The sequence below is a fragment of the Artibeus jamaicensis genome, unplaced genomic scaffold (genome assembly GCF_021234435.1).
Source record: "Artibeus jamaicensis isolate MK-2021 breed Jamaican fruit bat unplaced genomic scaffold, CSHL_Jam_final contig_252, whole genome shotgun sequence".
NCBI lineage: Eukaryota > Metazoa > Chordata > Mammalia > Chiroptera > Phyllostomidae > Artibeus > Artibeus jamaicensis.
Genome location: NW_026521538.1, coordinates 3,743,276 through 3,757,547, shown reverse-complemented (window position 1 = coordinate 3,757,547; position 14,272 = coordinate 3,743,276). Strand labels below are relative to the sequence as shown.

At 40.5% G+C, this 14,272-nt stretch overlaps 1 protein-coding gene across 1 annotated transcript in view; it reads right to left on the bottom strand.

The window, feature by feature from the left end:
• ENTPD7 (ectonucleoside triphosphate diphosphohydrolase 7) overlaps positions 1-14,272 on the bottom strand; it is a 43,703-nt gene that overhangs the window by 16,246 nt on the left and 13,185 nt on the right. The window contains exons 4-7 of the mRNA XM_037138996.2: positions 8,680-8,885; positions 8,266-8,416; positions 5,045-5,148; positions 2,832-2,888 (exon numbers count right to left, since the gene is read on the bottom strand). Of these exons, the coding sequence (XP_036994891.2) occupies positions 2,832-2,888; positions 5,045-5,148; positions 8,266-8,416; positions 8,680-8,885 (518 nt within the window). The remainder of the gene's footprint in view (positions 1-2,831; positions 2,889-5,044; positions 5,149-8,265; positions 8,417-8,679; positions 8,886-14,272) is intronic.

The following is a 14,272-nucleotide window of genomic DNA, read 5'->3' as shown; positions in this document are numbered from 1 at the left end:
AAACAAATATCTTAAACCGCAGTCTAGCAGTCTTATTGGTAATATTATTCATATTACTGATATAATTTTAAAACCATTAAACATATATTATGGAATAAAGCAAATAAATATGTTAACATCTTTAGGAACAAATATTCAGCATAAGAGAAAAAGGATAAAAGTATAAAATCAAAGAAATGAAACAATAATTTTATAACCTTAAATACGAGTTGGAGATGTCATTGTGAACTCATGGTTTATATTTTTACTTTCTAAAAAATACATATTTCCTTGGCTGGAAATGATAACCCAGGAGCTATCAGCATCCCTGGTATTTAGACCACAGCCTCTAGGTATCCTTTTCCGCTAAAACAAACCAGGACTCCTTCACAAACAGAAAGCCTGACGCCCAGGTCCAGGGTGAACACGGTGTTGAGCAGGGAGCCCCTGGTGTGCCGACAGCATGGGAAATACAAACACTGGGACCGAGTTAAGAAGAGTGACCTAAAGGTGTTCCTACTCATCAGTGATGGTATGTTTGGGGCACTAAAGCACCAAAAAGTGATATGTTGGACAGTCATGCATCAACTACATTAAAATCTACAAGTTCAGAGTAATACTGAAAATAAACTTCACTGGTTGCCTTTGGAAGCTGCTAGGACACCGAGTCATTATTTTGATAAATAAAGGGAAAGAATCAAAGATTTATTCTGACTTTCCCATAAAGACAGAATCTCTCAGAATTTTGTATTTCAGGATAACCAAATAGTTGATGAAGAAGATTTCATTTTATAAAATGTCCAGCCCTGGCTGGTGTGGCTCAGTGGATTGGTTCCGCCCTGTGAAGCAAAAGGTCACAGGTTTGATTCCCGGTCAGGGCACAGGCCTGGGTTGCGGGCTAGATTCCCCAGTTGGGGACGTGCAAGAGGCAACCAATAGATGTATCTCTTGCACATAATGTTTCTCTCCCTCTTTTCTCTCTCCCTCCCCCTCTCTAAACATAAATAAAATCTTTTTAAAAAATTCCAGCTGTTAAATGCAGAAGGAATGACAGAATTAGCAAAATCATCATTTTGCAACTTCCAGTGAAAAAACAGATCCAAGCAACTGACCATAATTGGCTACTAAACCATAAGGTGAAAAGTGAATGGGGAATTTTTAGAATAGACTAGATCAGGCTGACAATACCTGAACCATGAATACCTATCTGTTCAGTCTTACTTAACATGGCTATAAGTGAGACAACCACACATCACAGCCAGACTCTTGATGTGATGGAGGAAGAAACTCTCAGCACCACCTATGCTTTCTTCTTGGGAAAAGGACTGCACTGGAGTCTAAGAAAGCCTCTATATCTCATCTCCAATTTGTAGGACACATATGGGAATGAGAAACACATTAAAGACCCACAAAGATGCGGTTGACCAAATTTAGAACGTGGCACATTCATTCATTCTGTCAATCAACTAGTTGTGTGTGTGTGTGTGTGTGTGTGTGTGTGTGTGTGTGTGTGTTTAATGAATGTTTGGAAAAAAGAGGTAGAAAGTTAACTGTTATGAATTAAAAGAGACATATCAATCAAATGCAATTTGTGATCCTTGTTCAGATTCTGATTTAAGAAGACAGATACAGATAAATATTCTTGAGACAATCAGGGATGTCTCTACCTGGGTATCAAATGGGTGTTACCTATTAGGAATTGTTAATTTTGTTAAGTATAAAAATGGCACAGTGCGTATGTGTTTGTTTTGAAACTCCTTATCTGTTTGAGATAGACACAAAAGTATGTGAAGGTAAAAGATGTCTGGAGCTTGCTTTTAAAAATCCCATAGGAGAGCTCTTTGTAGCTGGTGCTGAGCTATGGTCATCTCTCAGAACAAACTGTGTAAGCCCCACAAGACAGGCAAGAGAAAGCCCAGCTGTAAGGGAATGAATGTAAGAGCTGGGACGCCCTGCTGCCAACACCGAGATTGGCCCCCACCTCACACACACAGTCCGTCCATAGGCTGGACGTGGGCAACTGCTCCTGGGGCTCGGAGCGTTGTACAGGCAGAACAAGGAGTATTGATGCTGTTGCAGTGCATCCAGCAACGAACTGGTCCTCACCAAGACCCTGGGAAAGAGCAGCATTGTTGGAAAAATACAATAAAAAATAAATTTAAAAAAATAACTTCACTGTGCCCCCTGACAGCATGCGACACCCACTGAAGTGCTCTGAGCCCCATGGGACACTGCCTCTGGGCCACAAGAAGCGGCCCAAGCTAACTCCTGAGGAGGAAGAAATTTTAAACAAAAACAACTAAAGAAAATTCAGAAGAAGTACAATGAAAGGAAAAAGAATACCAAAATCGGGAGTCTTCTAGAGGGGTAATCCCCACAGGGCAAGCTTCCTGCATGCATCCTCCACGGCCAGGCTGGCGTGGCCAAGCAGTGGCTGTGCGCTGGAGGGCAGGGAGCTGGGGTTCTGAGGCAGACCAAGGCCCAGAAGGGCAAACATATCCTCCTCCCTCCCATCTGAGCTCATGTAATACAGGCATTTGTTGTCCTAAAAAAAATCCAATAGGATAAATATCCTTGTGTGGAGGGAGTGTAGGGACTAAAAAATGGCAAAATGTTGGTAAGTGTTGAGTCTGGGTGACAGATTCCTAGAGGTTCATTTTATCATTTGCTCTACTTTTGTGATAGTTTGAAATTTTCCATACTAAAAAGTGAAAAAGAAATAAAAGATGTTAGGCTGGAAAATGAAGCAAGTTAAGTTTTAAAAAAGAACACAATAAAATGCTACTGATAGGGTATGATTTAAACCTTCAACCCTTATTTAAAGAACTTCATAAGAAGACCACATCACTTACCATCCTCATGGTCAAATCTTCCCAAAACAAAGTTGATTCCAATCCATGCATAAACCCCTAAGAGAGAAATACAGGAGTAAAAGCCCTCACTTAATTCCCTGTGGCCACACCATGCATATGCCTCTCTCTCCAAGAGACTGTTCTTATTCTCCTTTTGCTCAGAAAAGTTGCTAATAATTTTTTACTCCACACTCTCAGCATATAAATTTAAAATTTTTTATCCTGTGATGTTTTTCCTTTTAAAATCATCTGCCTTTCTAAATTTCCTGCAATGAGTAGGAATTATTATGTAGAAACAAACGTTAAATAAAGTAAATCTTGGAGTTCTGATCCTGGATGAGACAGAGTAAACACATTCCACCCAGGCTTCCCACTGAAGTGTAAAGGATGGAATGTAGGGGCAGCTTGCTGAGAACTCTGAAAGTAAGTGATAGCAGACACGCTGGAACAGAGATCAGAATTTAAAGAACCACCAAACCAATAACGAGCTTCCCATTTTTTTCCCCTCTTATATTGCCTAGCCTGGACTCTAAAGCAGCTTGATTGGAACAAAAGTATACACGGGGTGTGGACAGAAAGAACTTGCTTGCTTTCTGTTCTGAGGAGCTGGAAAGAGGACTCCACACCTAAAACTCTGATGGATGTGAATCCTTCTCTCTGACCAGTGGAGCTGTGCCTCAAGAGTTGCAGCAAATCCCTATGCTTAATTTTTCCTCCCTCTGTCCTCTACCACTTGGCCCTGGATGCAGACACAATCATGGGTATGCATGACAGAGTGGACAAATTAAAACTCTAGCTCTCTGACCAGAAGACCATAAAAGTAAGCCCCGGGGAACCAGAGAGTGTTGGGAAGAGTGTGGAGAAAAGGGAATAAAATGGTATACAACTCCTGGGCTCACCTCCAAGCGATACATGCAGGATCTGACTGTAAGCGATGTATCGAAGGTTTTCAGAACTGAGGTAGGGGCCAGACAATCAATTCGTATGGGCTATGCCCAGGTTCCAGACTGGCCAACAGCTGGCACACACAGGGGACAAATCCAAATAGCAGTGCCATAGCTTTGAAAAAATGAATGAATAGACTCACAGCCCACAGAAGGCAGGACTGAACTTGAGGCCTGAACCTAGCCAGGTCAACTGCTCAAACGAACATCAATAGTCTTCTCATGATTGAAACAAGACACAGAGTCTTATAATGTAATATTCAAAATGCCCAGATTGCAATATAAAATTACTTGGTGTACAAAGAACTAGGAAAATCTCAACTCATAAGGGAAAAGATGGTCAAAAGATGCTGACCCTGATGTGACAAAGATGTCAGAATTTTCAGGCGAAGATATTAAAGCAGCAACATAACCAAGAAATAAAATCAGTCTTATAGTGAATGGAAAGACAGAAAGTCTCAATAAAGAGATGGAAAATAAAAAGAGTTAAATGAAAGTTTGGGGACTGAAAAATGCAATGTTGAAATTGAAAAGAAGTAAATCTTTTCCCTTATGTAGATGGCAACTAGAAGACAAAAAGGATCTGCTTTTTCAAGAAATGAAGATATAATTCATCACGGAGGCCACATTTGGGCTACCTGAGGACACTCGTTCAACTCCACCCCAAACCTACACACCCAGCAGTGTGGGGTGTCAGGAAGCACCAGGACTAGAAAATGGGATAACGGGAGAGCCCAGGACAGAAGGGACTCGTCCTGATCAGTGCCTGAAACTGAAGTTTCCCTTTGCTGTAATAACTTGCTTTACATTTGAATTTGGCAAACTCAGTACAATTCCTGAATGCATGTATGTTTTTAAAACTATAATTAGCCAAGGGAGGTGGGGGTAAAGGGAAATGTAAAATATAATTTTTGGTGGAGAGGGGGTGGTGTGGGGGGGGCATAAAAGGGGGGTAGGGGGGGTTTGGAGGTGTCTTTTTTTTTATAACTAAAGATCCATTTGGAATCACCATTAAATACTAATACATTCTTATAAACACAGTCTTTAGCATAAAGTTAAAAACATAAATTTATGTCTTCTAGAAGCAGCATTCTAAAGCAGATACCAATGTGTAATATGCAAATAATAAAATAAACTAGATAGCAGAATCAAGAAAATTATTGTGAGAAAAATGAAAATCAGATCTATAAAGTAATCTAGACACCCTTTGCAGAGACTATGTCGTGGCTGGCTGGGAGGTGAACCAGTTCGGCCCTCAAGGCCCAGTACCTTCCTGCTTCCCAGAGATCACTTCGGCCTGAGACTGTGAAAAGAGGAAGTCAAACTCCAGTGGTAAATCTTGCACTAGATCAGACAAGATAGCCAACTGCTTCCTGCAAGAAAGAACCAAAAGTTAATCGTTAAATTCTCTTCTCACAGCCTCAACCTGACCTTCTATTTAGCCTTGTTATATGACCTTGCTGTTCACCTACCTCATCCCTTGTCAAGCCCTGCTTTCCTTCGGTACCTCCTTTCACTCCAAAGGTTTAAACTGCCTTCAAAATATAGCCTCCTACTTAAAAGGCAATATGGTAATAGTAATACTTTTCCTTTCTATGATGTTACAATTCAAACGGTGTTAAAAGACAAGACTGTGGTTCTGTGTCTCTCACAGGCTGCATAAGCCACAAGAAGTTGAAGCACGGTTTCACAACCTGTTAAAATAGGTGTAATTACATTTTTCCTAACTGCTATGAAAGTAAGCTGCTAGACTGAGGAGCACAATCCTCAGACACAATGACTCACTTCACCACACAAGAAGCGCTGTCAGGTTCACAGGTGTTTCATAATCCTTTACGTGAGCTTACAATAAACTTTTTAATCTCCTTTTCCATATTCCACAGTTAAATTTTCTCCTTTATAAAATCTTATCATTTGAAAATCACAGATCCAGATCAAAACCCAAAGGTCATAACAATCTGGGAATAACGTTTGAAGCTTAGTGCCTACAGGGTTGTTTCTTCCCCTGAAGTTTTATGTTGTCAGTATTATCAGGCAAAGAAAAGCAAAGAAACAAAGCTAGAAGTAATACTACGAGTCTAGTGAAAATGTTGGTTAAAAACAAGACTGACAAGCTTGGACTTTTAACATTACTGATTGCAAAAATACTTCACCAGTTCAGACAGTTGTCAGCCTGACTCAGCGAGGAAGTGGTTGGCGCTTCAAAGTGAAGAATTACATTTAATGTAGTAACTTCCAATTTAATGTCAAGTACAGTCTCTAAAAAAGTTCCTTGATATGCATGTAAAATTCACGCAGTATGAATTTCACGGGGGGAACAGGAGCAGCTATTTTCCCTCCCTAGTGGATCTTCCCGAAGAGCAGGGCTTTGCTGCTTTCAGTTATGATCTGGAGGGTTGGGCACCCACATACACTGACTGCTGTTTGGAATGTAAGTCGCTCATGCAACCTCTCTAATGGGCAATCCAACACTATGTACCAAAAATTTTAATGTGCTTAACCTTTGACCCAGCTATTATACTTTTGGAAATTTACTGCAAGGAAATCCTCAAATAAAAATTCAAAGAGGAAGGATACTGCAGCATTATTTATAACAATGAAAAACTAAAAATAACCTAAAACACATAAATAGGCATTGGTTAAATAATTTACATCCTCACAATGTAATACTATAAATATGTTTTAAAAAAGAAGTCAATTTATATATCCATATGTAATGACATGCAAATTTATCCAATATATTTTGAGTTCTCATAGGTTACAAAACAACATATGATCCCAACTTATGTTAAAAAATACTAACTTTCATTTTGTAAAATACTGTTGTTTTTTTAAAAGACTTTTAATGGCAAAACCATAACTACTGAGGTTGGGTGGTGGGTGAATGGGGATTCATTACACTGTTCTCTCTACTTTTCTATCCATTTGAAATTTCCATAATAAAAAAGGGTTTTTTTCCCTTAAACATCACCAGGTATTTGGTATTTTTTTTTGTATTTCATTAAGGGTTCTTCTATTACAAAATAAAAAGGAGGTAGAACAAGCCCTGGCTGGTGTAGCTCAGTGGATTGAGTGTAGGCCTGCGAACCACACAATCGCAGTTCGATTCCCAGTCAGGGCACACACCTGGGTTGCAGGCCAGTTCCCAGCAGGGGACCCATGAGAGGCAACCACACATTCATGTTTCTCTCCCTCTCTCCAAAAATAAATAAATCAATAAAATAAAAAATTTAAAAAAAGGAGGTAGGACAAATTTTGTTAATCAAAGTCATTGTCAAAGAAAGAAAACCTAGTGCCAATAAATGAAAAATACAATCCAGCTGATTTAAATCCATTTTGAATATTGCTCACAAATGCTAATAAGTTAGCAAAACATCATTTCTACAAAACAGGTTTTTGCAGTGATAGTTACACTAATGTCAACAACCACAGTTGTTGTGGAGGCGGCAGTGGTTTCATAAGCCCAGGACAGAGCTGGGCATTAGACAGGTGATCAGAAAACAAGGTAAAAGAAAAGGAGAGTTCTTTACAAATCCTTAAGACAAAATAAATATTAATATTCAGGGCTTCCAGGCCAACAATGAACATTTAGACAAATGGGGTGGAGCTACACGGTGGAACTGGTTCGAAGAGGACTTTTCTGACAGACAGAGGGGTTGCTGGGCAAGCAGTGCCAGGAGATGAGGCAATCCTCTCCTTTGCTCCCGACACACAAAAGCTGGCCAAACCATCGCCCTGCTGGCTGACGGATTTCTGACCTCCGACAGCTTGTCCCCAGTCCCTCCTACCCTGCCCCTCCTTCGCTGTGAGTCATCGGGATACTCACAGACTTGTGATGTGGCACTACCTGTGTCATCTATACTCTTTCTTCCCTGACTTTCTAAAATTTTGAACAATGTAAATATTAGTTATGTCAAAAGCAAAAATTCTAAACCGCATGTGCGTTATGATTGCAATGTTGTAGAAACTACACACAGATGTACAGAAAGAAAGGGAATGTAGCAAAATGAAACAGTTTTGATAGAGTAGTAGGATTGGAAGTTTTTTAGTTGAGTTTTTTTTGCTTTGCTTTGTTTTGTTTTGTTTTTTTACTTTTAAGATTTCCTTTAAAGCCCTGGCTGGTGTGGCTCAGCGAATTGATTGCCAGCCTGCAAACCAAGGGGTCACCAGTTCAACTCCCAGTTTAGGGCACATGCCTGGGTTGCAGGCCAGATCCCCAGTTCAGGGCATGTGAAAGGCAACCACACATTGATTTTCTCCCGTTCTCTTTCTCTCCACCCCCTGATTGTGAAAACAACTGTGAAATCACTGGGTGTAGGGGTAGGATCTGCTCTCTTTTTGAGCAAAGAGTCTTTTGGTGCTACCTGTCCACTCTGTGGTGAACCCACGTCCCGTCTTCAGACCAGGGGACCACAGTGGACATGCATGGAATCAGTCCCCCAACTCTCATGTCAGCCATTTCCCCGTGTTTCTCAGACCCTGCATCTCACCTCTCAGGAAGGAGCCTCATGCCCGCTGTGCAGAGAATGTAAAGGGGCGTCTCCTTGTGCTTCTTCACAGGCACGTGAGCAGCGGCAAAGCTCAGCAGAGGACGAAGGTAATCACTGGCATGTTCGGGAGTATCTGCCATTGCAGAGATTCCTTAAGAAAGATAAAGTGTACCTTCTTTAAAAAATAAATCACAAAACACTCAGAAGACTGATACCCACAAGGTTCTGCTTAAGGTCCTAAACATTTATTTATCTGAGAGAGGAAGGCAATGAATGAGATATCCCTCCCATTATGCAGAATCTCAAGAGAAAAGGGCAGCTTGCTTTCCCCTTTCCCTCTTCTTTCCTCTCCTCTCCTCCTTCATGGCCATAGTTGATAAAGGAGATCAAAAACGAACAAATTCCAGTTAGTACCTGGCTTGATTTTTTTAACCACTGGTTGGCTGTTGCGGTCTCTCATCTGTTTGATGTCCAGCAAGTCATGGGGGTTCCCATTATGTCTTGGCCAAAAATAAACAAAAATCCGGGAGCCACTGCTGCCACAGTCCACAACAAGGCCGTAATTCAGATTTGGGTCTTCGGTGTCAGTAGCTTCAAGATCCCCTACTCGAGCCAGATACCTAAGTCAGGAAGAAAAAAATTCAGCGTGAAGAAAAAGCCAAGTCCACAAAAGGCACTGCCAATGAATCTATTGTTTATGAACCTTTATTCAGCATCTAATGTGCCAGGCACCTAGGAGCACGGGCCCTGACAAAGGGGTGAAACACCAGTGACCGCATGCTCTGGTGCATGTGAGGCAACTGCAGGTCTGTCTGCCTAGAGGCCAGTGAAGTTAGATGACTGAGACTCCTCCGAATTCGGGGGAAGTTCTGGAACTGGCTGTGGTAACGAATCTTTTACCAAGCATTAAAGAGCCTCTAGGCCCGGGTAAATAACTGGTTTTAGTTGTTATAAGCCACTAACTTCTGGGGTGGTTTATTATATACACTAAATAACTAAAACAATCCTAATAATTTCTTTTCTATTTATCCTTTTTCTATATAAACATAAGAATACTATGGGATGATATATCACACTTAATATGTGTTTCTGCGTGGCGACATTTTCATGGGGCTTTTTGCTTTGCATTTTAAATTGCTACACGTGTATTTCATAAGAAGAATAATTATTTTTTCTACAATCATTTAAAAGGTTTGTAGCTGTAAAAAGAATGTTCAGAAAATATGTAGTATAGGGTATAAAGAAGACTAATGAAACAATGCCTGTGTGCCTAACACCCAGATGAAAAACAAAACATTACACTGTAAAACAATAAAAGCTACTAGGCCGTAAGACAGTGCTTTGTGTTGAGATTTTCTTAGACTCTCATCCCAAGACATCCGACAGCAGGAAGATAAAATGAGTAGATGTTGCCAGCAACGCTGAGGTCTGAGTCTCAGCTCTAGTGCTCTCTGTGCTGTGTGACCTCAACAAGTTACTTAACTTCTCTGGGACTGTGTCCTCATCTGCAACGTTAGGATAGCGGAGTCTCTGCCCTCAGAGAGACTTTGCCTGCCCAGCAGTTAGCACAGCACAGTGCCCTGTGGCCCTGCTCTTACCACATGATGGTACTGGGGAAAAAATAACAGAAGACTCTCTGGAGAAAGGGGCTGAAAAATCCAGAAAGAAAAGAAGGTTAAGAGTCAGTAAATACTGCTGAGCCCTGAGGCTTTAAATAATACTAAAATTCCCTCAGAGCCTGAGGGTCTGAAAAGTACAAACACTGCCTCCTTCTCAAGGTTTCCCTTAAAAAGGAGCCCTGTGAGAATGGCTTTTAGTTTAGCCTGTTCTTCAGAAAAGAAGAGTTTTTTCTTGGGACCCCTCATGAAAGTCCATGTGGACTTCCGACCAAGATGGAGGCGTAGGTAGACACACTGTGCCTGCTCATCCAACCAAAAGAAGGACAACAATAAATTAAAAAACAAAAAACTAGGACTGACAGGAAATCGAACTGTATGGAAGTCCAACAACCAAGGAGTTAAAGATGACGTATTCATCCAGACCTGGTAGAAGGGGCGGAGAAGGGCGGAGGAGAAGGGCGGAGAGGATGCCTGGCAAGACAGCAGCTGGTGGAGTGGGCGGCCCCACATTCGCACACAGATAAACCAGGAGGCCCAGGGTCCCGGGGGGGGGGGGGGGGGGAAGCCTCAAACCATTGACTGAAAACACTTGTGAGGGTTGAGGCAGCTGGGGGAGAAACTCCCAGCCTCACAGGAGAGCTTGTTGGAGAGACACACAGGGTCCTAGAATGTCCACAAACCCACCCAACATGGAAATCAGCACCAGAAGGGCCCACTTTGATTGTGGGAAGCGAGCGAAGTGACTGAAAACCAGCAGAGACCGGATCAAGTGCCACTGTTCCCTCTCAGACTCCTCCCCCACAGACAGGGTCACAAGGCAGGGCTGAGGGTTGCCCCACCCTGGTGAACACCTAAGGCTCTGCCCCTCACTATGTAACAGGCACGCCCAGACCACCCCCCCCAAAAAAAATGGCCCAAATGAAAAAATAGATCAAAGGTCCAGAAAAAATAAAACTAAGTGACAGATAGCCAACCTATCAGATGCACAGTTCAAAACACTGGTTATAAGGACGCTCACAGAATTGGTTGAATTTGGTTGCAAATTAGATGAAAAAATAAAGGCTATGCTAAGTGAAATAAAGGAAAATGTACAGGGAACCAATTGTGATGGGAAGGAAACTGGGACTCAAATCAACAGTATGAACCAGAAGGAAGAAAGAAATATCCAACCAAAAAAGAATAAAGAAACAAGAATTTAAAAAAATGCGTTTATAAAATAAAATTTTATTTTATTTAAAAAAATAAAACAAAAATTAAAAAAATATATAAGTATTTTTCATATATGTGTACAAATATATTTTTATATTTTATATATTTATATAATTTTATGTTTGTATGTTTACAAATTATGTATATGTTTTTATATAAATTACATATATATATATATATATATATATATATATATATATATATGGACTGTCCAGAAGGTATCCAGCCATGTAATGTGGAAAATAGAGACATTTATTGAAGAAGACACAAGATACAAGCGCCACTGTACACAGGACAATAACGCCTCAGTCCCCTTCAAAGTAGGCACCCTGGGACCTCACACAGTTCTGCCTCCATATCTTCCTGAATCTCATCAATGGTCTGAAATCTCTTCTCTTTCAAAGGGGACTTTAGTTTCGGGAAAAGCCAGAAGCCACAGGGCACCAAATCTGGGCTGTAGGGGGGCTGAGTCACCTGGGTGATTGGATGTTTCTCAAGAAAAACTGCACGAGATGAGATGCAGGAGTGGTGCACTGATGTGATGAACCTGCCAGTCACCAGCACCCACAGCTGTGGCCTTCTGAATCATTCCAATAGTTTCCGTGGAGGAATGTCCAAGCTTAATGCAAAATTTTATGCAGATTCCTTGCTCTACTTGCTCAGTCATTTTGAATGGGATGGCCACAGAGTACACATGCTCACTCAACGGTGTTTATTGCCCCCACTGACTAGTAAAATGAAGCTGTCATTGTTCACACATGTGCATTCTAGTCCACTCTCCTTGGCTGCCAGGTTACCTAAAGGTCGCACAAACTGTTCTCATTATATTAACAATGGCTGTACTTTTTTCCAGACAGACCTCATATACTGCATATCAAAATTTTGTCTTCTAAATAATTGAGCTAATAATTGAATAAATGCCCTGAGAGCAGTGCCATGGACTACTTCAAGTATTACGGATAAGCTCCCTTCCTTAGAGGTATGTGTCCTACTCACCCCCAAGACCCTTACACAGAACTCCTCAGGACTAAGTTTTGTGAAGCCTGAAGCTAATACAATGGCGGGGGGTGTCTTTTAAAAAAAGACTCAACATTACAAATACAAAAGGGGCCTATGCAAGTGAGGGGCCTTGAAGTGGAGGCATCAGTAGCTTTGCAGTGAATCCACCTTCATTCGGAGCACTAGGCCTTGTGCTGTGCCCCTCAGAACTGTGTTTACTGGGGACTTCACACTGCTATACAGACCACAAAGTTCCTTACTTTGGACAGAAAAGCAAACTTGTTAAAAAAAGAACACGTAGCAACTGTTCTAAAATCAAAAGGTAGAGCCGAGTGCCTTTCCTATTCCACAACGCAATATGCGTTTTGTAAAAAGAGAAGAGAGCAGCGTCTCTAGGGAGTGCGTCTGTGCCCTTCCCTTCCTGGCCCCTTTCCTGGGTGTTTCCCTGGTCTCCCCCCGTCTATGTTCCAAGGGCCTTTCCTTTGCCTCTGTAACTTGTTTCCCAAGCCCATTTCTCCTATGTCTCACTTCTTCCACCTCTGTAACTTCCTAAATAGACTATCTCATATAGTTTTTTTTTAAAAAAAGAGAACATTTATTTGAGCTTCATTATAATGCTGTAAATTATTGCATTAACATAGAGTCAGGTAGAACTTTTTTCTGGATTTGATATGAGAGCAAGTTGTGGGAAATGAACAGGTGGTAAAACTCTACTGCACAACAGAAAGTTTCTAGTCCTAAAGATTCCATTTCACCATGTCCTTTCCTATGCTAGTCATATTCCTGCTGAGCTGGGCTCATAATCCACCAATCAACTCAAACCAACTCATTGCTATCACACGAAAGCTGGGAAGGGGCCTGGGTTCACTACAGAACTCTTGCAAATACTGACCTTGAAAGACAGGAAAAGAAATAGGCAAGATAATCCATGTCCAGACCAAAGTGACTTTTCATTTCCCATCTGAGTAACCTTTGTACTTCAGTGCTTCACAGATCTTTCTCTGCTTCTCTGAAACCACCCTTCCTACTTCTCTCAGACAACACTCTGGATCCCACCTGCTTAATGAATAACTTTTCTCCAGTACATTGGGTTGCAAACTTTTGGGGCCCAGGACCCCTTTATTTTCTTTAAAATTAATGAACCCCAAAGAACATTTGTGTACTTGGGTTACATCTATCTATATTTACCTTATTAGAAAATAAGACAAAAATTTAAATATTTATTAATTTAGATATAACAATAGTAAGTATATATTAACATATTTTATGAAAGATAACTATATTTTCTAAAACAAAAAACGAGTGGTGATGTTTTATAGTTCTGCAAATCTCTCCAGTGTCTGGATTAGTAGAAGACAGCTAGATTCTCCTATTTGCTTCACTACTCAATCTGTTATGATATGTTCTGGTTGAAGTTTATGAAGAAAACAAAGCCTCCCATAGACATGTTGGAAAAGGGCAGAGTGTTTCAACAGCCTTTTTAGATCATTGTGGATAATCTTTGTTGATACTGCACTAAAAGTCAACAGGTGGACTTTCTTAAAGGTTAGCTGCAATGTGGGATCTGAAACCCTTTCTAGGGGCTTTTTATACTCTGTAACATAAAAATCTACTGGTTATCTTGAGCTTTGAATGGCTTTTACCCATGCATAATTTTGTAAAATCGTATACTGGAAAACATTGGTTCACTGAGCTATACAAATCTCCCTAATGTCCACACATTTCATTACACAATATTTAAAAACACATTTACTAACATCACCACCAATCTTATCAAAAAAGTCTTTTATACATTGGGAAGCTATCAAATTCACAGTGGCTGATACACATTTTTCAAACTTCTGATTTTTACTTAAAAGCTCAAATCTTATTACTGGCAATAAATACTGACAGTTGTTTTCTTTAAAAAGACAGGCTTTTATTTCATTCATTTTCAAGAAAATGTCTATGAAATACCTAATAGTGAAAACCACAGTTTTTCTGGCAGTTATTCTTTCAAATCAAAATAGCATTGCATGATGAAGTAATTAGGTTTAGTTTATCAATTGAACAATCACCTAAGTACTTTTCCTCAAGACAACTTAAGTATGTAACATAAATGCTTAATGTACATTTCCCATTTTTTTCCACACAGAATATTGATATTGTTAAGTGAAACTGTTACTGTCTCCCTACTACAA